The 26,171-nt window shown below is 44.7% G+C and overlaps 1 protein-coding gene across 2 annotated transcripts in view; it reads right to left on the bottom strand.

The window, feature by feature from the left end:
• VAV1 (vav guanine nucleotide exchange factor 1) overlaps positions 1-26,171 on the bottom strand; it is a 56,473-nt gene that overhangs the window by 22,344 nt on the left and 7,958 nt on the right. For both annotated transcript variants that reach the window (XM_082622764.1, XM_082622765.1), the window contains exons 2-6: positions 2,289-2,405; positions 1,726-1,784; positions 1,538-1,606; positions 1,146-1,254; positions 959-1,054 (exon numbers count right to left, since the gene is read on the bottom strand). In XM_082622764.1, coding sequence (XP_082478890.1) covers positions 959-1,054; positions 1,146-1,254; positions 1,538-1,606; positions 1,726-1,784; positions 2,289-2,405 — 450 coding nt within the window. The remainder of the gene's footprint in view (positions 1-958; positions 1,055-1,145; positions 1,255-1,537; positions 1,607-1,725; positions 1,785-2,288; positions 2,406-26,171) is intronic.

The following is a 26,171-nucleotide window of genomic DNA, read 5'->3' as shown; positions in this document are numbered from 1 at the left end:
TTAGTCATCATAGCCCCAAAGTGGACAGAACCCAGATGTTTGTCAATGGATGAATGAATAACAAAATGTGGTCCATCCATGAAAAGGAATGAAGCACTGACACACACTACAATGTGGATGAACCTTGAAAACATGATGTTCAGTGAGAGAAGCGAGACACAAAAGACCACATAGTGTATGAGTCCATTTAAATGAAATGTCTAGAATAAGTAAATCCATAGAGACAGAAAGTAGATTAGTGGTTGCCAGGGGCTGGGGAGAATGAGGATATAAGGGGTGATGGCTAAGGGATATGGGGTTTCTTTGGGGGATGATGAAAATATTCTAAAGTTGGGAATTCCCTGGCGGTCCAGTGGTTAGGACTCCACACTCTCACTGCCGAGGGCCTGGGTTCAATCCCTGGTCTGGGAACTAAAGTCCCACAGGCCGCGCAGTGCAGCCCCCTGCCCACTCCCCACCAAGAAAAAAAAAAAAGAAAGAAAAAAATGTTCTAAAATTAAGCAGTGGTACACAACATTGTAAATCAACTGTACTTCAATAAAAATGTTAAAATAAACTGTGGTGACGGTTGTACACCTTTGTGAATATACAAAAAAAACATTAAATTATAGATGTTAAATGGGTGAAATGTATGGTATATTGATTAAATCTCAATAAAACGGTTAAAAAAAGAGATGACCAAAGGACAAAGAGGAACTAGAAAGTGAGAGACAGTAACAGAGATAGACGGACAGAGATGAGGATACAGGAAACGGTAGAGACAGGGATAAAGAGACACAGAAGGAGAGAGAGATAAACAGAGGAAGAAGTAGGGAGAGACACAGAAGGACCAGAGACGAGAAGAGACAGAGAAATACAAAGCAGCGGGGACAGGTAAGAGCCCCAGGCTCGCATGGGACGGATGCTGCGTCTCCGCTCCGCGCATGCGCATGGAAGGGGCGGGGACTGAGCATCGCACCTGTTGGATGGAGCCCAGCGTGTCCGTGTACTTCTCTTCTGTCTGCTGGATCTCCCGCAGACAGCAGCACCGCTTGTCATACTCTGTCATCTTGGGCTGAGAGCGGAGAGGAGAGGCCGGTGTTGGGGTGTCCGGGGCCGCGCCCCACCCATGCGCCTGCCCCGCCCGACCCTGCTCTCCCACACACCGGCATGGGCACCGGCTCCGTGCGCATGAGGTCCTCGTACACCTCGTCACCCTCGGCCTCCTCGTTCTCCACGCAGTCGTACAGGTCCTCATCCTCCTCCACCGTGTCGCTGCGGAGGCGGAGTCAGGCAGGGCCAGGGGCTTCCCCCAGACCAGGGACCCTTCTGATCCCCTGGGGCAGGGTCCTCGTCCCCTCAGACCCTACAGATCCCCTGGGGCAGGGTCCTCGTCCCCTCAGACCCTACAGGGCAGGGTCCCGTCTCCTCAGACCCCCTGGGGCAGAGCCATGTCCCCTCAGACACTCAGAGCAGGATGCTGATCCCCTCATATCCCAGGGCAGGGTCTTGGTCCCCTCAGACCCCCCGGGGCAGGGTCGTGGTCCCAGACACTCACTCGATCTGGTCGGACAGGCCACTGTAGATGTCCTCATCACCCACACTCTCCTCCTCAGTGGGGAAAGGCCTGGGGGAGCCAGGATGGTGTGAGCCAGAGGCCAGAGGGCCAGGTTGGGAGGGAGCTTCCAGGAGGAGGAGGATTGGGGCCAAATGGGTCCAGAGCTGTCGGCTCAGATAGTTACTCACATGATCCCCTTGTTCTGGGCAATTGGGGTCCAGGACAGAGCAGACAGAGTGTAGATGACCTGTGACAAGGGCCGAGGCTGCTCAGCAAGCCCCTTGCCCACCCGCATGCCAGAACACAGCCTCCAAGCACCCGACCTTGAGGTTAGACCCCATGCCCCTGGGAGCCTAATTTGGGATTTTCCCACCTTCCCATTCCCCAACCTCAGCATGTCAGCGTTCCTTTAACTGAGCACCCACCACTTGAACCCCTTGTTCTATTCAATCCTCATAATCACTCAGAGAGGATGGAGTGATATTACTTCCAAATTAGACAAGGGACTTAAGGCTCAGAGAGATGTGGCCACATATCTGAGGTCACACAGCAACTGGTGGAGCAAGGACTCAAACTCAGTTCCACATGTCCTAACCCATGCTCTTTGCACCTGTTGTACAGCTTGGTCTGCCCCATCAGTCCTTCCCCAGTAGCCTTTGGCTTGCCCAGTGTAGACATTCATGGAAATGAATTGAAACCCAATCTTTGGGCTCTCGGTGTCCAGCTCACAGGCAGCTCAGTCCCAGCTCACCTTCCCGAAATCCTGCACATCAAAGAGGTCAAAGGCCTCAAAGAGCTCACTCCGCTTGAGGCCAAACTTCTCATAGCAGGTAGACAGGAAGGTGCGGATATTCTTGAGGCACAGGAACTGTGGAGAGATAAATGAGAATGGACAAAACATAATGGGACAGGGGAGAAGCTGACCCTTGGCCATCTGGCTTGGGGACTGGCACAGAAGAGGAAAAAGAAGGCACAGCCCCCCCACCGAGTAAAGATCAAGCTGTACCTGAAGCCAGTGTACCCCTGAATCTTTTTTTTATTGAGGTAAAATTCATAAGATATAAAGTTAACCATTAACAGGTAACAAAATGTGGTGTATACATACATTTGGAATGTTACTCAGCCATTAAAAAGGAATGAAATTTTGATTTATACTACAACACAGATAAACGTTGAAAACTAGGCTAAGTGAAATAAGCCAGACACAGAAGGATGACTATTGTATGATACCAACTACATGAGGTCCCTAGAATAGGCACACCCATAGAGACAGAAAGTATGGTGGTGGGTAACAGGGGCTGAGGGAGACGAATAGGGAGTTAGTGTTTAAAGGGGACAGAGTTTCTGTTGGGGAAGATGAAAAAGTTTTGGATATAGTGGTAACAGTTACATGACATTGTGAATGTGTTAAACGCCCCTGAATTGTACACTTACAAATGGTTAAAATGACAAATATTATCATTTTATTTATATATAAATTAGTTATGTATTTTATATAAAATTTTATTTATAATTATAAAATATATTTATATTATTTTATATATATAATGATAAATATTATGTATAGTTTACCACAATAAGAAAATTTAACCATTAACCATTTTATTTATCTTTTTAATTAATTTTTATTGGAGTATACTTGATTTACAATGTTGTGGTAGTTTCTGCTGTACAGCAAAATGAATTAATTATACATATACATATATCCACTCTTTTCTAGATTCTTTTCCCATATAGGTCATTACAGAGTACTGAGTAGAGTTCCCTGTGCTATACAGTAGGTTCTTATTGGTTATCTATTTTATAACCATTAACCATTTTAAAATGTACACCTCAGTGGCATGTAATACATTCACAATATTGTGCAATCATCACCCTGTCTAGTTTCAAGACAATTTATCACCCGAAAGGAAACCATGCATTAAGTGATGCAGTCACTTTGCATTCCTCGCTCTCCTCCCTTCTCCCTGGAAACCACTCATCTGCTCTCTGTCTCTATGCATTTACCTATGTCCATCAGTTGATACTGGATACACAAAATGAGGCGCAGCCAAACAGTAGAATACAATTCAGCCACAAAAAGGCGTGAAGCACTGATATACGCTGCGAAGGGGATGGTCCTCAAAAACATGATGCTCCGTGAAAGAAGTCAGACACAAAAAAGGTCACATGTTGTGTGGTTTCATTTATATGAAATATCCCTGACAAGGATCTACCATATAGCACAGGGAACTATATTCAATATCTTGTAATAACCTATAATGGGAAAGAATCTGAAAAAGTACATATATATATATATACACATATATATATTGAATTGTACTCTTACAAATGGTTAAAATGACAAATATCATTTTATTTACATATATCAGTCATATATCTTTATATAAAATTTTATTTATAATTATAAAATATATTTATATCATTTTACTTATATATATAATGATAAAAATTATGTATAGTTTACCACAATAAAAAAGTTTAACCATTAACCATTTTATTTATTTTTTTAATTAATTTTTACTGGAGTATAGTTGATTTACAATGTTGTGTTATACATACATACACATATACATACATATATATGTATGTATGTATGTATAACTGAATCACCTTGCTGTACACTTGAAACTAACACAACATTGTAAATTAACCATACTTCCATTTTTTTTAATCAAAAAAAAGAGAAATATCCTTGAACTTTTCAATTTCATGAGTCAACACATTCTTTTTTTGTTTAAACCAGTTTGGGTTGTGATTTGCAACCAAAAGATTCTAGGTGATATCTCAGTTAAACATACAAGATGTCATTCTGGCTTTGGGGTGGTGGGTTCTGATGTAAACAAGCCCTCATGTCCTTGCATTTGCCCATCATCAGCTCATCAAATGTCCCAATGGGATCAACTGTCTCTAACGTCTCTCAGATTCTAAATGATTATAACCAACCTCCGCACCACCAGCCTCCCCCAGCATGCGGAGCTGGCCTCTCCCATGGCCCCCAGCACTCTCAAGGAACTCCGCGTGAACCAAGATTCCTGAAGCATATTCATCAGGAGAGCTGGCTAAAATGTACCTTGCAAAACCACATATTGTGTGACTGCTTTCATATGAAATGTCCAGACCAGGCAAATCCAAACAATGGAATATTACTCAGCCATAGAAAGGAACAAAGTACTGTTTCATGCCACTGTGTGAATGAATCTTGAAGACATCATGCTCAGTTAAAGAAGCCAGTCACAAAAGGCCACATAGTGTATGATCCCATTTATATGAAACGTCCTGAATAGGCAAATCCTTAGAGACAGAAAGTAAGTTAGTGGTTGCCAGGAGCTAGGGAGTGGGAAGAATGCTTAATGGATGCAGGATTTCTTTCTTTTCCTTTTTTTTTTTTTTTGGCCGTGCCACGAGGCTTGCAGCGTCTTAGTTCCCTGACCAGGGACTGAACCCCGGCCACGGCAGTGAAAGCTCCGAGTCCTAACCACTGGATCACCAGGGAACTCCCTGGATATGGGATTTCTTTTGGGGGTGATGAAAATGTTCTAGAATTAGACAGTGGTGAAGGTTGCACGACTTTGTGAATATATTAAAAACCACTGGACTGTACACTTTAAAATGGAGAATTTTATAGTATATGAATTATATCTCAGTTTTTAAAAAGTGCATCTTCCAGGGGCTTCTCTGGTGGCGCAGTGGTTGAGAGTCTGCCTGCCGATGCAGGGGACGCGCGTTCGTGCCCCGGTCCAGGAAGATCCCACATGCCGCGGAGCGGCTGGGCCCGTGAGCCATGGCCGCTGAGCCTGCGCGTCCGGAGCCTGTTGCTCCGCAACGGGAGAGGCCACAACAGTGAGAGGCCCGCGTACCGCAAAAAAAAAAAAAAAAAAAGTGCATCTTCCAGGTTCATCCCCTCATACTACTCAGTCAAACTCCGCTGGACACCCGAGTCAGGTCCCACCCCTCCTCTGCCCACAGCCCTCCAGGGCTCCACCCTCCTTCAGGTAAAAGCCAAAGTCCTCCCCATGGTCCACAAGGTCCTGCACGACCTGCCCCGTCCACTCCCTGCCCTCCCCTCCTCCCTCTCTCTCCCTCACTTACTCTGCTCCAGACACACGGGTCTCCTCACTGTTCCTCCAACACACCTGCCCCAGGACCCTTGCACTGGCTGTTCCCTCTACTTGGAATGGACTGCTTGGACACTGAATGGTGTCCCCTCCAAAACTCATGTGTTGAAATCCTAATCCTCGGGACCTCAGGATGTGATTATATTTGGACATAGGGCCTTTAAAGAGATAATTAAGGTAAAATGGGATCATTTTACCCATTTGACTGGAGTCCTTATAAGAAGAGGAGATTAGGACACAGACGCGCACAGAGGGAAGATCATGTGAGGACACAGGGAGAAGGTGGCTGTCTGCAAGCCAAGGAGAGAGGCCTCAGAAGAAACCAAACCTGCTGACACCTGGACTTCCAGCCTCCAGAACTGTGAGAGAACACATTTCTGTTGTTTAAGCCCCCAGGTGTGTGGTACTTTGTTACAGCAGCCCAGGCAAACTCATATACTCCAGTGTGCACAAGGTTCCTGGCCACCTTCTTCAAGCCATTCCTCAAAGGTCACTTTCTCCATGAGGCTTCCTCTGACCACCCTATTTTAAATTGCAACCCCCCTCCTCTGGCATTTTTTATCCCCTCCAACTGTGCTTCATTTCTTTCTTTTGTTGTTCATCTCCCCCAAATCAAATGTCAGTTTCAGGAGAGCAGGACCATTGTTTTGTTTCTTGGTGGACATACAGCATCTAGAATAGACCCTTGATAGATATTTGTTGGATTGATGGATGACAGTGAGGGCCTGAAAATCTACATTTTTAACAAGCTCTCCAGGCAAATCCCAGGTACTTACTAACCCCTATTCTGTGATTCTACAGTAACAAAATTTGCATTTTGGGGATGCCTACTTCACGTGGTTGGGCACTCAGACTTATTCCGTTCTCTTGATAACCCCATGAGTTTTTAATGCCCATTTTACCTCTGAGCAAGCAGGCTCAGAGAGGGAAGGAAAGTTGCCCAAGATTATTAACAGCAAGAATAAGTCTGTGGCTGGGACTTCCCTGGCGGTCCAGTGGTTAAGGCTCCACGCTTCCACTGCAGGGGCCATAGGTTTGATCCCTGGTCAGGGAACTAAGATCCCACATGCCATGCAGCATGGCCAAAAAAAGAAAAAAATATATATGCACAGGGAACTCTGCTCAATATTATGTAACAACCTAAATGGGAAAAAAATTTGAAAAAAATAGATACATGTATAACTGAATCACTATGCTGTACACCTGAAACTAACACAACATTATTAATCAACTATATTCCAATATATAATAAAAAGTTAAAAAAAAGGGTAAGTCTGTGCCATAGAAAATATACTTGTGCTTACCAAAGGGGAAAGGTGAGGGGAGGGATAAATTAGGAGTTTGGGATTTACAGATACACACTACTGAATATAAAATAGATAAACAATAAGGACCTACTGTATAGCACAGGCATCTATATTCAATACTCTTATAATAACCTATAATGGAAAAGAACCTGAAAAAGAATACATATATATATATATATATATACACACTATATATAATTGTATCACTTTGTTGTACACTTGAAACTAACACATTGTAAATCAACTATACTTCAATTTTTAAAAATCCAAATAGATAGATAGATAAACAAACAAATAAAGCAAAATGAGTAAGTCCATAGAAGAGCTGAAATTTAACTCCAGGATGGTGTGAATCTGGAGCCAGTTTTCCTGACTATAGCTTCAGTGCTTTGCCTTGCATGCAATGGAAACCAGCATGAGCTCCCGCCACGTGCTCCATTCCCAGCGCTGTCTATATATTGTTTTAAATTTATGTATTTTAAATAAAAATTGCATATATTTAAGGTGTGCAACAGGACAATTTGATATGTTTATTCATAGTGAAAGTATTACTATAGTCAAGCTAATAAACATATCAACTCTTCCCATAGTCACCATGTTTTTGTGTGTGATGAATGCTGTTGAAATCTACTCTCTTAGCATATTTACGGTGTTCAATACAGTGTTACTAAGTACAGTCATCACGCCTGTACCCTAGACCTCTAGACTGACTCATCCTATGTAACTTCAACTTTATACCCTTTAACCAACGTCTGCCCATTCATTTCCCTACCTCCACCCCAGCCCCTGGTACCTGTCCTTCTATTCTCTGCTTCTATGAGTTTTATTCTTTCTATATAGAGAGATCAGCTCATCAAAATTAATTTAAAAATTAAACAGGACTTCTATGGTGTGCGTGATTTGGATATATATATTTTTTCAGATTCTTTTCCATTATAGGTTATTACAAGATATTGAATATGGTTTCCTGTGCTATACAATAAGTCCTTGTTGGTTATCTATTTATTTTTTATTTATTTATTTTTGGCTGCATGGGTCTTCGTTGCTGCACACGGGCTTTCTCTAGTTGTGGCGAGTGGGGGCTACTCTTCGTTGCAGTGTGCAGGCTTCTCATTGCGGTGACTCCTCTTGTTGTGGAGCATGGGCTTAAGCACGTGGGCTTCAGTAGTTGTGGCACGCGGGCTCAGTAGTGGTGGCTCGCAGGCTCTAGAGCACAGGCTCAGTAGTTGTGGCACACAGGCTTAGTTGCTCCGTAGCATGTGGGATCTTCCCAGACCAGGGCTCAAACCCATGTCCCCTGCATTGGCAGGTGGATCCTTAACCACTGAGCCACCAAGGAAGTCCCAGTTATCTATTTTATATGCAGCAGGGTGTATATGTTAATCCCAAACTCCTAACTTATAGAAATGTTTTTATCAATTTAAATGTTTCTTTGTATTCCTAGCTTCTTGAAAAGTTTTTGTATTTGCTCATTTTATTGAATCAGGAATGGATGTTGACTTTCATTAAGTGATTTTAAAGATCTGTACAGGACGATCATGTGTATTTTGTTCTTGATTCTATTCATGTAGTGAGTTATATTAATTGAATCCCCAATATAAACCTTTGATTCTTTCTGAATGACTCTAAATTTTTCTCTGCATTTGAAAAAGGTAGAAATGAGTCACATGTTTTCTATGGGCTCTAAAATGTAGGTGTAAGACCCTGGCTATAATTTTACTCAGTGTCATTAATTCCTTTGTATCTAAAAATTATAGATTTTTGGAGGCTATTCTGCCTCAATATTTGTGGATGCTTTTGCTAGCACGCATGTGGCCACATTTAAGTCAGGTCAGAAATGATTAAAATGGTGAATAAAGGGAATTTATTTTTAAATTTAAAAATATATATATCATATTTATATGAGAGGTATCATGGAATCCTTGCAACAATCCTGCAAAATAATTATGATCATTATCCTTGTTTTACAGATATGGAAACTGAGGCAGGGACAGGCAGCTGGGGTGCAAACTCAGGCAGCTGCATTTATGAATCAATTCAATACACACTGTTCTTTGTATCTGTGTATCTCACACTTTCATTTTCAGATTGTATCTTCTTCTCAATTATTGCCACATCCACAGCCTACCTAAGCCATCCTACATCCTATGTGGAACATGGACTTTAAATTAACTTTAACATAAATTAATGTATTTAAGGAGAGAACATCCTACTCTCAAAGTTTCCTTTGAGAAATTTCTATTAAATTTCTATTAAAAGCAATTTCTATTAAAAGCCCAGGATTAAGTGTTATAAGCAGAAGCCAGTGTTAAATAAATATGATGTAAACAGTGTTATACATCATATTTATTAGCTGGATCCTGTTGCTTGCCCAAGGCTTGTTCTGTCAAAAAGAGATTAGCAACTATGACAGATGCATAAAAGACACAGTAGCAATTCAACATCCATTTATGTTCACAGAAAGAGAGGAAAAAGAACTCTTGGCAAAGTAGAAATGGAAAGGAACTTCTGTAACCTGCTAAAGAGCATCTTGAAAAAACCTTCAACCTTTGTCTTAAGTCAAAAGCAAAACATCATACTTAAGAATGAAATGCTGCAAAGATTTTTTTTGAAATAAAAACAAAGGCAAGGGTGCCCGCTGACGATTCCTATTAACTATACTAAAGATCTTAGCCTGCGTTGTAAGACAAGACAAAGAAATAAAAGGAAAGACAGAAAAGAAAGAAATATCAGTACAATGCTCATTTTTGCAGACACTATGATTGCCAACATAGATAAGCCCAAAAGAATATACACATAAATAACTGAAATTAATAAAATAGCAATGTTACTGAACACAAAATCAACACACAAGGTTTATTGCATGTCGGTACATCAGCAACAATCAATCGGAAAATGTGTCTTTTTTTCAAGATTACATTTGTAAAATTTTAGAATAAGCAGAACTAACCTATGGTGATAGAAATCAAATCAGTGGTTGCTTCTGGGGTGGGGAGGGTGGTAGAGATTGACTCAGAAAGGCCACAAGTGATAGAAAAGTTCTGTATCTTGATAGGGTGTGGGTTGCACAAGGGCACACGTTTGCTAGAACTGATTGGATGGTAAATTGAAGAACTGAGTATTTTTGTGTATGAAAATTGGACTTCACTTTAAATGGATAGCATTTCCCATCACCTAAAAAATGTAAAACAAACAGTCGAACAAAAAAGCTGATTAATATCTAACACATCGAACAAAAGAAGTACAAATCCTTTATGGAATAAATTATAAAATTTTACAGAAAGATATGAAGGAAGATCTAAATAAATAGAGTGAAATATATACTAATTCTTATCTAGAAAGACTCAGTATTTTTAAAATTTCAGCCTTCTCCAAAATTGAGCTATAGATTCAATGCAATTTCTATTAAAAGCCCAGAATGGTTTTTCATTGAACATCTTTCATGTGACCATCACTGAACTCCAGGGCTTTCTCTCAAACCTACAAGCTTCAATCCCTGGAGCCAGTAGGAATATCCTGGGATGGTAAAGTAGGGAACAGGATGGAGAATAAATTCCCAAAGCATACAAGAAGGGAATTCCCTGGTGGTCCAGTGGTTAGGACTCCACACTCTCACTGCCGAGGGCCTGGGTTCAATCCCTGGTCAGGGAGCTAAGATGCCTCAAGCCCCAGCAGTGCAGCCAAAAAAAAAAAGGATACAAGAAGATCCTACTTGCTGTGTGTCTTTGGGAAAATCACCTCCCCTCTCTGAACTTGTTATGAAAGTTCCTAAAAAATGGATCATCGTAATGCCTACTGTGTCATGTTGTTGTAATATGATAGAATAATGCATGTAAAGGGCTTGGCATGGTGTGAGCCCTCAGTATCTGGAAATGATCATTATCATCCTCACTATCATCAACATCACCATTATCACCATAATCATACCCATTGTTATCACCATTATTACCATCATGATTATCACATCATCACTGTTATTATCACCACCATCATCATCATCACCATCATCTTCATCATCATCATCACCATCATAATCACCACTACCACCACCATCATCATTACCATCATCATCTTCACCATCATTACCATCACCATCATTACCATCACCATCATCATCATCAATGTCACCATCATAATCACCACTACCACCACCATCATCAGTATACTCAACATCTTCCTCCTCCTCCTCATCAATATCACCATTATAATCACCATATTATCACCACCACCACCATCATCAATATTACCATCATAATCACCATCACCACCACCATCACTATCACAGTCATCATCGTCACCATCATCATCACCACCGTCATCATCACTATCATTGTAATCACCATCATCATCTTAGCTCCAGCTGGAAAGCCCAAGAGCATTCACTGACCTATCAATTTTCAGAACTGGAAAAGACCTCATATATCAACTAGTCTCCAATGTTCATCACCCAGAGAGAGGAAAAAGCCCAGAGAGGAAGAAGAAGGACTTATTCAAGGTCACAAGGCAAACTGGGTTATCTCGTAGCACCTCCCAGGTCTTAGTTCTACTCCTGCTGCCCACCTGTGGCAGAGGTCACTGGCAATCCACCAGAATTCATGCTTTTTCTTCCACGATATGGAATTGTGGCTGTAAAGTTGTCCGCACAGCCAAGGACTACATTTCCATCCCCCCTTGCAAAAGGGTGTGGTCATATGACTGGTTCTAGCTAATGGAATGTGAGTATTCACCATGTGCATCATTGTCAGGGCAATGTATTCAATTTAAGAAGTGGGATTGCCTTCTTCATACTCTATTTTCCCCTGTTGTCTGCAGGCAGACAGAAATGATGCTGAGACTCTAAGGGATAGTAAAGTCACAAATGAAAATAGTCTCTGAATCACCCCATGAGAGAAAAACCTCCTACTTTGTACCAGGAGGAACATTGGACTACTGTGTGAACAAGAAATACATTTCTATTACATTAAGTCACTGAAAAGGCTTATTTGTTACAGCAGCTAGTGTTATCCTAATACAGTAGACTTAAGGGCCAGAGTCAGCTGTCATCTGTTGGATCCTCAGAGGCTCCATGACTGCCCACTCCAGTTCTTCTTGTAATTGTTTCACTAATCACACACATGGAAATTAAAAAATGGCTGGAATCTGGGCTAAAGACTCCTCTCATATCTGCCTGGTGAACTCCTACTCATCCTTCAAGGCCCATCTCCAATATCTTTTCCCCCATTTCTTCGCCCAAGTGGAGTCCTCAACCTCATTCCCCTACCCCAGGATCCCTTAGTATAATGTCTCTCCCCACCCCAGGCCTGACCACAAGGTCTGTGACCTGCTTGCTCTGTTCCCTCCACCAGAAGAAAGCAGGGCCCAGAGTTGAGGCATCTCTGGAGCCTGTATGTGGTGGCATGTAGTAATGCCCAATTAGTGTTTATTGAATAAATAAACAACATGGGGATAAGTAGAGGAGAGTCTGGACTTCTTTTCCCACCCAGGGTCGGGTTTTCAGAACAACGCACCGCCCTTTCATTACCATCAACTTCTTCATTTAAAGCTGCGGAAACAGGTTCCTTCATCCATCAGTGGGCACTTCAAACTGAATAGGTTCAAGGCGGACATCGTGGCTACTTTAAACCCACTCCTACTCCAGGCTCTCCATCTCCACACAGAGACTCAGCTGAGGAACACAGGATGATTCTTAACACTCCCCAAGCATCATAATCAAGTTAGATTATGTTTATGGATTATTTTCTCCAAACCAGGAATGCATCTAAGTGTTTTGCAAGTATCAGTTCATTTAATCCATTCGAAAAGATACATGCACCCAATGTTCACAGCAGCACTATTTACAATAGCCAAGACATGGAAGCAACTTAAATGTCCATCAACAGATGAATGGATAAAGAAGATGTGGTACATATATACAACAGAATATTACTCCACTGTAAAAAAGAATGAAATAATGCCATCTGCAGCAACATGGATGGACCTAGAGATTATCATACAAAGTGAAGCAAATCAGACAGAGAAAGACAAATAACATATGATATCTCTTATATGTGGAATCTAAGAAAAGGATACAAATGAACTTATTTCCAAAACAGAAACAAACTCACAGGCTTAGAAAATAAATTTATGGCTACCAAAGGGGAAAGGTGGGGAGAGGGTTAAATTAAGAGTTTCAGATTAACAGCTACACACTACTATATATAAAATAGATAATCAACAAGATCCTACTGTATAGCACAGGGAAGTCTACTCAATATTTTGTAATAACCTATATGGGAAAAGAATCTGAATCACTTTGCTGTACACCTGAAACTAGCACAACATTGTAAATCAATTATAGTCCAATATAAAATTTAAAAATTTTTTAATTCATTTTATCCTCCCCTTCCAGTCAATCAAGAGGTACTTCAGATTCACCATCCAAACTACCTCTCAATCCAAGCCCTTCTCACCATTTCCATTGTCAAATCCTAGAGCAGACACCACCATCTCTCACCTTTGTGACTGTATTAGCCTCTTCAGTGGTCTCCCTAATTCATGTTTCACCCCTCCCAGCCCACCTCCACACAAATGTGACCATGAAACCTTGCCTTGGTCACCCATCGACCTCAAAATAAAGTTCAACCTCACCATGGCCTGCAAGATTTGGTCCCTGTGGAATTCTGCAAGAACTATCTTTTTTCTCACACTACCTCCCCTACCTCGGCTCCAACTTGGTAAAAATGGTTTCCCCACCCTAAATGCAACATATTTTATGTTTTCTTGCCTCCATGCCTTGTTCCCTCTGCCTGAATGCCCCTTGTGATCTTTTACATATAGATTTCAGCTCCTACCATCTAGAAGTGGAGTCTATTTTCCCATCTTCTGTGTCTGGGCTGGTCTCGTGACTGGCTTTGGCCAATAGAAAGTAGCGGAAGTCACATTGTGTGAGTTTTGAGCTTAGGCAACCAGACCGCATGGCAACCTCTGTTCTCTCTTTCTTGAAACACTGTTGCCAAATGAAAGAGCTCAGGTTAACCTACTGGAGGATGAGTGGCAAGGTGGAGCAGAGACCAGCAGGCTTTTGGAGGCTGCAAGGAGGCAGGAAAACACCTGGTCAGCTCCCTTTGGGGTCCGTGGCACCTCCATCCGTCCAGTCGGGGGGACTCTAGTGGTCTCTCCCTTCCTTTCTCTCTTTTCCTTTATTTTTGTGATAATAGACTTTATTTTTGAGAGCAGTTTTAGCCTCACAGAAAAACTGAATGGAAGGTAGAGACACTTCTCATACACCCCTCTACCCCAATGCATGTGTAGCCTCCACCATTACCCACATCCCTCACCAGAGAGGGTACATTTGTTAAAATCGATGAACCTACATTGACACATCATCACCCAGAATCCGCAGTCGACATTAGGGTTCACTCTTGGTGTTGTACATTCTATGGATTTGGACAAATGAGTAATGACATGTGTCCACCATTATAGTATCATACAGAATATTTTCACTGCCCTGAAAACCATCTGTGCTCCATGCATTCATCCTTCCCTCACTTTAACCCCTGGCAAGCCCTGATCTTTTTACCGTCTCCATAGTTTTGCCTTTTCCAGAATGTCATAAAGTTGGAATCATACCGTACATAGCCTTGCAGATTGGCTTCTTCCACTTAGTAATATACATTTAAGGGTCCTCCATGTCTTTTCATGGCTTGACAGTTCATTTCTTTTAGCTCCAAATAACATTCCATTGTCTGAATGTACCAAAGTCTATCCATTCACCTACTGAAGGACATCTTGTTGGCTCCCAAGTTTTGGCAATTATAAATAAAGCTGCTATAAACATCTGTGTTCTGTATGGGACATAAGTTTTCAACTCCTTTGAGTAAACATATTTTCTTTTGAATTAAACATTATCATTACGTTTCAAACCCATGTGCAATAGTCTCTAATCGCATGCCCTTCTTTCCCTCCCCACTGGTAACTCCTATCCAGAAATGGGTGTGCGTGGTTTCCATCGGTGTCCGCTTTCTTTTACTATGCATGCATGTGTCCACAAAAAATATATGGCTGGTTCTGTTCTGTTCCATGCCCCTTGCGTTTCTGCCCCGCCCTCTCCCTGCCTCTCTACAGCCTCATTTCCCAAAGTTGTCTCTGAAGAGTAGCTAGGTGGATCAAAACTGCCTGCAGGGGCCAACCCCTGCCCTCCGGAGGCTCCAGCCCTTCGTAGGAGGCACCATTTATTGAGAACTGAGCCTTTTCCAAATCTTACCCTAAGAGTCTGACATGCACAGTTTTGTTTATTTGTTTGTTTGTTTTTTGGCCGCGCAGCATGCAGGATCTTAGTTCCCAGACCAGGGATTGAACCCACGTCCCCTGCAGTAGAAGTGTATTCTTTTTTTTTTTTTTTTTTTTTTTTTTTGCGGTACGCGGGCCTCTCACTCTTGTGGCCTCTCCCGTTGCGGAGCACAGGCTCCGGACGCGCAGGCTCAGCAGCCATGGCTCACGGGCCCAGCCGCTCCGCGGCATGTGGGATCTTCCTGGACCGGGGCACGAACCCGTGTCCCCTGCATCGGCAGGCGGACTCTCAACCACTGCGCCACCAGGGAAGCCCTGGATTCTTAACCATTGTACCGCCAGGGAAGTCCCCGACATGCACAGTTTTTTTTAATTCTCCCAACAAAGTTGCTACTGAGATCTAATAACAGTTGCTACTGAGATCTAATAACTAATAATGTTATTAGTTGCAGGGTCTAATAACATCTGCCCTTCCAGTTATCCAAACCCAAAGTATTGGAGTGGCCTTGACTATTTCTCTCTTACTCCACTTCCAATCCATTAGCAAAATCGTACTGGTTCCATTGGTATATTTCTCTATTTCTCTCTTACTCCACTTTCAATCCATTCCAAAATCCTATCGGTATATATTCAAAATATACCCAGAACCCCACCCACTTCTGTCCACCTCTACTGGTCCAAGCCACCATCATCACTCACCTGGATAACTGTGATGGCCTCCCCAGTGGACCCCTTGCTTCTTCTTCTTTTTTTAAAAATTTTTTTGGCGGCGCAGCATGCGGGATCTTAGTTCCCCAACCAGGGATCGAACCCACACCCCATGCAGTGGAAGCGGAGTCTTAACTACTGGACCACCAGAGAAGTCCAGGACTCCTTTCTTCTGCTCCTGGGCCCCTACAATTTATTTTCAACCCAGCAGCCAAAGTAATATTGTCAGAACCCTCCCAAGACAATCCACCCAGATACAAACCCAAGTCCACTCTGCAGCTCACAAGACCTGCACAACCTTTCCCTGTCACCTCCCTGCCTTCACCTCCTCCCTATCATCACTATTCCTAGAACATGTCACACACGATTCAGCCCCAGGACCTTTGCATGGACTATTCTCTTCTTCTTAGAATGCCCATCCCCCCGTTAACCTGGTGCCGCCCTTCCTTGGCTCTTTTTGGGCTTTTGATGAAATGTCACTTCTCAGGGAGAACTTCCCAACCACTCTATTTAAAATTGTAGGGAATTCCCTGGTGGTCCAGTGGTTAGAACTTAGTGCTTTCATTGCTGTGGGCCCAGGTTCAATCCCTGGTCTGGGAACTAAGATCTTGCAAGTCATGTGGCGCAGCCAAAAAAATAAAGTAAAATAAAATTGTAACACACGTGTATTTCACTTATTTATTTTGTTATTGTCTGTCTGTATCCCCCCACCCCAACCCTCCCACACACACTAGGACATCAGCTCCATGAGGGCAGGATTCTCTGTGTAGCTGGTTCATTGCTGTAGCCTCAACACCTAGTACAATGCCTGGCACACAGTAGGTGCTCAAAAAAAGTTGGTGAAGGAATGGAACCCCATTTGACAGATGGGACAACTGAGGCTCAGAAAGGAGATATCCCCTTCCCGAGGATGCACAGGTAGAAATGGGGAGCCAGATACCAGCTCTCTGGGTCCAGAGGTCACGTTCCTCACCTGACCTCTTCAAACCACTCAAGGCTGCCTCATGGTGCCACGTTGCAGGTGGCATTTGGGGGGGTTCAGCACATAACAGGAACCATATGTACCACTCTCCAGCCCAGCAGCCTTTGCAAGGTCATGGGCTGACTCCAGGTTCACCAGGGACAACAGAACAGATGGCCTAGGGAGGAAGTTCCCTGCTGACCTCAGGAAGATCAGCTGAGACTTCAGACTGCTTCCCCCCAGTCATGTGACACCTCAAAGGGGGAAAGGGGGTATGACTCATCAGCCCCTTGGCTGGAGTAGGGCCAGCTAAAGCAAGGGGCTCCCTCCGACATCAGGAATGACAGAGGTTAGACCACTAGAAGGACTTTCCTGGTAGCCTGAAGTGTGGGTGAAGGTGGCAAAGGACAAAGGTAGGAGCGGCATGGGAGACTATTTCCTCCCTGTTGGGAGAGGGGGGCAACCCCCTCAGTTCCCCTCCTCTTCCCACCAGAACCTCAGAGTCGGACTGGCATCTTGCCCATATGCAAATCAGCACCCAGACACTTCCCCTTTGCCTGCAGTTCCCCCAACATGACAACCCCTGCCCCAGACAAAGAAAGAGCTGGAAAGTTTGGCCAGTTCACCACCCTCTTTCAGGGAACCAGCGTGCAGGGACAGAGGCCCCTTTGGGTGGTGGAGATGGGGGGACAGGAGATGGGGGGCATGGAGCAGGAGAGGGAACCCAGAACTGAGCCCATGAGTGCAGGAGCCAGCTTCCCCACACCCACCCCAGCCCCAGGGAGCCTACCGGAAACAGGAAATGCCTGTTACCAGGGTTTGCTCTGGGGAGTCGAGAAAGGGGGGCCCTCTGTGTTCAGCCCTTACAGCCCCTTAATCTCGAGGTTGCAAAACTTCATTCTGCAGACCAGAGAGGGTGGGTGTGCTGTGCACCCTTTTCGAAGCCTGCAAGCAGAGGTGCAGAGTATAAATGCCTCTTCCTGGCCTTCAAAACCCACCCTGCTCCCGCCGTCTCTCTCCTCTCCCCTCCCCTCCCACCCCAGCACACGCTCAACATCTCACTGCCAGTCCAGGGGGTCAGACGGACAGAGTTGACTCCGAGCCCAGCCACTGCAAGCTGAGGGACCTTGGATGGGTCACTGTACTTCCTGGTGCCTGTTTCCTCATCATCACCATGGGAATAAAAATATTCACTGAATCTCCACTCTAGCCCCCGGCCCACCAGTCAGGGTCATACATTCATTCAGTAAGCATGTATCGAGTGTCTACTGAATACCAAGCCCTGGGACCTGTCGGCAGCCAGACAGAGCCCTGTCCCCACAGAGCTTACAGTCTAGTGGCAAGGCAGACGCCGAGCAGAGAGGCACATGAATCACTGGTTGATCACCACTGTGGTAAGCACGGAGCCCTGTGGGATCTGGTTAAGGGGGAGATGAGTCTGGTAAAGCCAAAACTCAGAGACGAAGCAAAGAGAAGAAGCAGTCCAGGAAAGCCTTGCGCACAGCCAGTGGGGAAATGTCAAATGGTGCGACCACTTTGTAAAAGTGGTTTGGCAGTTTCTTAACAAGCTACGCGTGCACCTCCTATATGACCTATTCCATCCCCAGGCGTTTACCCGAGAGAAATGAAAGCAAGTGTTTATACAAATGTTCAGAGAAGTTTTATTTGCCAAAAAGTGGAGGCAACCCAAACGCCCATGGACGGGAGAACAGATAAGCAAACTTAGTAAGTCCATGCAATGGAATACTACTCAGCCAATAAGGAATAAAGACCTAAGACACGCAACAGTTCAGTGAATTGCAAAAGAATTATGCTGAGTGAAAGAATCAGCCTCAAAGAGTACATATCGTATGCTCCCCTTTATATAAAACTCTAGAAGCTGTGTAATAGGGAAGAACAAAGCTAACTACATATTGGAGCTGTCTCTTTTACTCTAGCCCTTGTATAATTGCCTTTGCTACAAGTTAAGAATGTAGTCTGTAGCCTGAAATATACAAGATAGCCCATTCTAAAGGCTCTGACCTTTAAAGGTATTACACTTTTCCATTCATATGGAGATAAAAGTTGTTCAGAGAATAATGTTAATCCTGTTGGAGGTTTATAGGAACATTGTGACCTAACCTACGTGGACAGCTGCAAAAACAAAGGATTCTGGCACCAAGAAGTTTGCAGCAACCAACCACACCCTCTCCCCTTTTAGTATAAAAGAAGCCTAAATTCTAGCTCAGGGAAGATGGTTCTTTGGGACACACGTCCATCTTCTCAGTCTGCTGGCTTTCTGAATAAAGCCGCTATTCCTTGCCCAAACAACCCATCTCTTGATTTATTGGCCTGTCATGTGGCCATCGAGTTTGGACTCGGTAACAGATACAAACTACTCTATAGTGACCAAAAGCAGATGTGGGATTGCTTGGGAATGGCAGGTGGGGGTTAGATAGGAGGGATTACAAAAGGGCAGGAGGAAACTTTTGAGGTGACAGATATGTTCAGTCTCTTGATTGTGGGTCTGGTTTCACAGGTCCAGTATGTCACCATTTATCAACTTGTGTATTTTAAATATGTCACTGATTGTATGTTAATATGGCTGTTTTTAAAAAACCAGCAGGAGACCAGATTCCTGCTGTGTGTTTCCCTAAAACTAGGAGCTTTAGAGGAGCTTTTCAGGGATGAGAGGATGGGAAGAAGGAATACTGTAAGCCACCATTGGTCAATAATGCAAAACACACTCCCCTGTCCCATTTTTTGTCCCTACCCTTGATAAAACAAAATAAGTGAGACACAAATATATGCTTTTTCTGTCCAAATAAATCTTACTTTAGAGTGTGAGGTGGGGGAAAAGCGTTCCAGGCGAAGAGAATGGCATGCAAGGGGTATCTGCTCATTTAACCACCCCTTCATTGATTTGGCAAATATTTATTGAGCATCTATTATACTCCAGGTACTGGTTTAAGTGCTGGGAATGCAGCTGTAAACAAAAGAGATTCACATCCCTGCCCGCATGAGGCTGACATTCTGGCAGGAGACAAACAACAAGTGTGTTACATGAATATATATATATATATATATATATATATATATATATATATATATATATATATATATATACACATATATATATCTTGTTAGAAGGTGGTAAATATTAAGCGAGAAAAATAAGATAAGGGGATGGGGCATGCCAGGAAGGGGTGCGATTCTAAATGAGAGGGCCAGGGAAGGCTCATGGAGAGAGTGACATTTGAGTAAAGACTTGAAGGAGGGAATGATCTGGGTAGGTGTCTGGAGGAAAAGCATTCCAGGCAGAGGGAACAGCCAATGCAAAGGCACTGAGACTGGACCCTGCCTGGTGCTTTGGAGGAAGAGGTTAGAGACCAGTGTGGCTGGAGCAGAGTGAGAAAGGGGGAGTGGGAGGGAGTGAACCAAAATTGGTATCAGATGCTGATTTACCAAAACCAGGGCCATGTGATCAAAATGGGGCAAGGGTTGTCATTGGAGCATCCCACCATCCTGCCATATCTCCCGGAGTCCCAGAGAGGGAAGCACAAATGATTGATGCCTTTTGAAGCTTTTTCTTCAACTCCCCCACTCAATCACAGATCAGACTGAAGGCAACAGCCCCACATTTCTTGGGGTGCTCAGATGCTGCACCCATCTTGGGGTCATTCTGGGTCCCCCAGGCAAACAAGCACAAGACAGCCACCCCAAGGTGAAGTTCTGGAAACCCTGTCCTTTGAGGAGTCATGAAGTCACTGTGGTGTTCTTCCTGGACCAGAGGGAACTTGGGAGAAGCTGAGGATGGACTCCTGGGAGGCAGGTCTCTGATGGGCTGTCTGGAGGAAAGGCAATTAGCTGTGTGCTTGGGGCCTGTGACAGGAGAGTCCTAAGAAAGGAGATCTGGGTTTGATCTAAGAGTTAGCTAAACTCCAGAACAAGCAGAGCCATTAAAGCTTAGGAGGACTCTGCCACAGGAAATAAAACCATTGCTTATCATTGATTCTCAGGCAAATAGTGGGAACAGCAACTTTCTTTAACTGAGATAATACACTGAGCTCAAAGAGGCAGTCACTTCCTCAAGGCCTGCTTGCTCTCAGATCCTACCTGCCCTTCCTTTGCTTTGCTCTGTATCGAAGGGAACTACATTTCCCAGGTTCCTTTGCACCCTGGCTTCCAGGTAGTTTCAGCCAATGGGAGGCCCAGGCAGGAGACCACAAGGTGGGACGAAGAGAGAAGCCAGGGTATCTCTCCCTCTCTTATTCTGCCTCTCCAGCAGCAAATACACACCTCCATGGTCTCAGCTCCCTGAAGACAGCTCTTGCCCAAGGTTCTAGCTCTTGTTAAATGGTTCTGGCCCCTGGCCCCTGGTCACACCACCTCCTTCTATTTTTTCTCCAGCCTAGTGGCTACTCTCTGGGTTACCTTAGTATCACCCGTCTCTCCTCAGCAATCCCATCACCATTAGCCAATTCCCTGAATTAAATCGTCTCTGTTTGAAAGACCTGAGAAGACTTCTGCTTTCCTGGCTGAATCCTGACCAGGAGAACCAGAAATCTGAATCTAAGACTATCTCCGTAACCACTTGAAAGGCTCATATGCTCCCCACAAAAGAGGCAGTATTCTTATAGTGCTTGTGGTCACAGGTTTGGCGGCCTGGCCACTTGCATTCAAATCCAAGCATAGCTACTTATTCACCTGAGCAACTTACTTAAACTTTCCATGTTTCTGCTTCCTCATCTGTGAAATTATGACAATAACAGGTAACTGATTGTGCTTTCCAAAGATGGCCACAAAAATATCACCCATCCAGCGTGCTCTTCTGCAGTGTGACTTGTCACACCCTCCTCAAGAGGTGGAGTTTGATTCACCTCCCGTTGAGTCTAGGCTGGTCTTAGCGACTTGCTTGTCACTGAGAATGCAGCCAAGTGCACTGTATGATTCCCAAGTAGGTTAGAAGAAACCCTCCAGCTTCCGCCTTGTTTCCTTGAGAAACACTTGCTCTCTCTCCACGCTCCTCAAAACCCCAATCACCATGTTGTGAGGAAGCCCAAGCCACATGGAGAGACCAGGTTTCCAGGCAACAGCCCCAGCTGAGCAGAGCTTCAAGTCATCCCAGCCCAGGCACTCAACAGGGGAGTGAAGAATCCTCCAGATGATTCCAGCCCCCAGACATTCAAGGTTTCTCATCACAGAGCTGACAAACCATCATCACCATGCCCCATCTGAATTCCGGACTCACTGAATCTGTGAGAAGGATAACATAGTTATTGACATACATCACTTAGTTTGGGTTGGTTTGTTTCACAGTAACAGATAACTGAAACACAGAGGTACCTTCTCCATGAGCTTGCTGTGAAAATCAAGTGAGTGCATAAGTTGTAAGTACGTAGAACAACACTTGCACGTAGTAAGTGCTCAGTAAATGGGAACTGTTTATGTTGTTATTCATTATACTTTCTGAACCTATTCCCATCCATTTCATTAAAACTGTTCTTTTCAACTTAAAAAAAAAAGAGTGGGGCTTCCCTGGTGGCGCAGTGGTTGAGAGTCTGCCTGCCGATGCAGGGGACACGGGTTCATGCCCCGGTCCGGGAAGATCCCACATGCCGCGGAGCAACTAAGCCCGTGCGCCATGGCCGCTGAGCCTGCACGTCCGGAGCCTGTGCTCCGCAACGAGAGAGGCCGCAGCAGTGAGGGTCCCACGTACCGCAAAAAAAAAAAAAAAAAAAAAAAAAAGAGTGGATATATGTATATGTATAATAGATTCACTTTGCTGTACACCTGAAACTAACACAACATTGTAAATCAACTATACCCCAATAAAAATTAAAATAAATAAATAATTTTTTAAAAAACTATTCTTTTCAAAGTACCAAGACCTGGATGTGGATACGCTTTGCTCTTTGGGTCCCTTGACACTATGCCCTTCTGGCCACTTGACACTACAGCCCTATAAGGTAGGGACTATCCTTACCCCCTTTTCAAAGAGGGGGAAACCAAGTCACGGAGAGGTTCAGCAACTCACCCAAGATCCCAAAGTCAGGGTCAGCACCCGGAACCCCAGGCAACCAGAGTCCACGGCCCTCAAACAGGGTTTCTCAGTCTCAGCACCATTGATAATTGGGCGGCTGTCCTGGGCATAAGAGGACATGTAGCAGCATCCCCGATCTCTACCCACTTGATGCCAGGACCACACCACTCCATCCAGTAGTGACAACCAAAAACATCCCCAGGCACTACCAAATGTCCCCTTGGAGGACAGAGCTGCTTGCCCCAACCCCAGTTAAGAACCACTGTGCTGTGGCCCGGGTTCAATCTCTGGTCAGGGAACTGAGTTCCCACAAGCCGTGCCACACGTTCAGGAAAAAAAAAAAGTCGCTGCAGTAACCACCACTCTGGGCTGCTTTCTATCGCCAGGGTCACATGGCCCAATCAGAACTCCCCAAAACCTGTTCCTCCCCCAGGCTTCCCATCTCAGCAAATGATAGCCCCACTCATGCGGGTCCCTAAGCTACAAACTTCAACATCATCCGACCTCCTTTCATTCACTCCCAGCCCCCCTCCATCCAATCTGTTAGCAAGTCTGATCAGCTCAACCCCCAAAATGGGAGCCAGATCCATTGTCCCCAGCTCCTCGTCCAAGCCACCATCACTCTTCCCTGGGATACCTTCATCAACCTCCTCCTCCCAGGTCCCCTTACTGTCACCTCTATTGTCCTTAGAGTCCAGTCCCCATGGAGCAGCTTAAAACACTCCAAGACTTCCCATCATATTTAAATTCCACACACATCCCCACAGCCACCTCCAGTGAAGTGCCTTCCTCCCAAACATCACTTCCTTCTGCTCTCCCTTCTCTTGCTCACCTTCTGCCAGCAGATCCTTCATTCTCATCCTCCTGCCACAGGGCCTTTGCACAGCCTTTGCCCTCCCTGCTCCCATGCTTCTCAGAGCTGGTTCCTCATCCTTCAGCTCTCAGCTTTCCTTGACCATCCTCCAGAAGCCTGCCCCCTTTGTTCTTCTCCATCCTGACCCCTGGCTTATTCTGTCTGCAGCACTTACTACCGTGTTTTATTGATTTGCCTGTTTATTGTCTGTAGCGGGTTAAATGGCAGCCCCCAAATAGATACATCCACATCTGATCCCTGGCACCTTGGTGAGTGTGATGTTATTTGAAGAGGAAAAAAAAAGGACTTTGCAAGACTTCATTAAGGATGTCAAGGTGTGGAGATCTTTCTGGATTATGAGACACACAGACAGATAGACACAGAGGAAACAGCCACGTGAAGATGGAGGCAGAAGCTGGAATAACGCAGCCACAAGCCAAAGAACGCCTGGAGCCAGCAGAAGCTGGAAGCAGCAAAGATCGGATTCTCTCCTATAGCCTGGAGATGGAGCAAGATGCTGCCGACACCTTGTTTTCAAACCTCTGCCCTCCAGAACAGTGAGACAATATAGCTGTTGTTTCAAGCCACCCAGTTTTTCAGACTTTGTTACAGCGGCCACAGGAAACAGAACACAGGCAGCCTTCTCTCCCACAAGGCCATGAACTCAGGAGAGCAAAGAGGAAATCTGTGGTGTTTCCCATCACCCCAGCCATCTGCACAGCGCCTGTTGCCGATGATAAAATAAATGAATGTCTAACTTGAAGAAGCTCTCAATCTCACCTTCACCCCAGCCAATAATTGTTCACTTCTCTTTGGATTCCGCTCCATCCCCCCAACCCCGCCCACCCACCTCCCCACCCCCCTACCCATCCCCCACCTCCCCGGACACAGGAAACTCACTCCCTCCAAAACAGTGGTTCTCTCAGGGGCAATTCTGCCCCCCAGGGGACATTTGGCCATGCCTGGGGACATTTTGTGGTCACTACTGAGGTGGGGGGAGAGTGGGTGAAGGTCAGGGATGCTGCCCAACTTCTTACAATGCACAGGGCAGCCCCCAAGACAGAGAATGAAGCCCCAATTTCAGCACTGCTGATGCAGAGAAACTCTGGACTCAATTTATTGATAGTACTTGATGCCAATATAAACATCGATTGATCGATTGATCTGTTGCCTCCTGACTTCTCTTCCCCGCTCTTCTGGTAACAGTCCCTCAGTTTCCCAGGTGAAACAGCCCCTCCCCGAGCCTAGCTCCTTTGGGTAGAGTCGACCCTGCCCCCAGCTCCAGAAATGGGCATGTGACCTGGCCTGACCAATCAGACCATACATTCTCCCAGGCACAGCAATTGGTTCAGAATTGGACATGTTACCCGCCCCCCCAAACATTCATGTGCAATGAAAGAGAGATCTGGGGTTTAGAGGCCATTAAATCGACCCTCCCATTTTCCACTGGACACACAATTGTGGGAATAAAAATTTGGTATATCTGGGCACTCTTGTTTGCCTCCATGAGGGGAAAGGATGACTGAAAATGGAGGGAAACACCACAAAGAAAGCAGAGTTAAGAGATGGAGTGCAACGAGGAGAGAGGAGAGGGTTCCTGAGATAGCTCCTGAACCCCTGGATCCAGCCGGACCTGAAGGCATTTCCTCCCAAGCTTTTCAGTTATATGAGGTAATAAATATTATTTTTGACTAAGCCAGTTTCAGTTGGGTTCTCTGTCACAAGATCTAAGACTCTTGCTTGAAACTTCTGCAGACTAAGTTCAGAATTTCCTCAAACCTTAAACTTCTCCAACTGAACATCCCTTATTTCTTCCACTATTCCCCAAGGGACCTGACTGTCATGTTCCTCTTAAAGCCCAGGTCTCAGAACACCATCCCTGAGATCAAAGGGGACAGTCCATCTTTACAATGTAGTGAGATCTTTAAAAGCCCAGCTATGCCCACCCAACACACCCTCCGGTCCTGCCCACTTCCTGGCACCATTAATGTTAGCAAGGGAAACAAACAGAACTTTGTCTTTCAGTCCCTCAAATATTCCCCAACCTCCCACACGCAGACTGGCGTGTCACCTCCTCCAGGAAGCCTACCCCAATTGTTTCTGGGGGTTCTCTTCTCTCTGCTCTCACAATACCCTGGGCTTCACTCACCCATCCCTGAGCATGTTCATCTGTGTTGTAACTGCCTATCTCCTCGTCTGTTTCCATGATTTTCATGATGGTCTGTGTCTCATTCATTGTGGGATTCTCCATCAGAAATGGCTCTGAGGTGGGTGGTAGCATCATCATTACTACTGTTGTTATTATTGCTGCCATCACCGTCTTCATTTGCCTCATTTTACAGATAAGAAAACAAAAGGTGGGCCTCCCTGGTGGCGCAGTGGTTGAGAGTCCGCCTG

Source organism: Mesoplodon mirus, assembly GCF_964341445.2.
Source record: "Mesoplodon mirus genome assembly, chromosome: 5".
In the NCBI taxonomy this organism is placed as follows: domain Eukaryota; kingdom Metazoa; phylum Chordata; class Mammalia; order Artiodactyla; family Ziphiidae; genus Mesoplodon; species Mesoplodon mirus.
The sequence above is the reverse complement of the archived record's forward strand: the minus strand, read 5'-3'. Positions and strand labels throughout refer to the sequence as shown.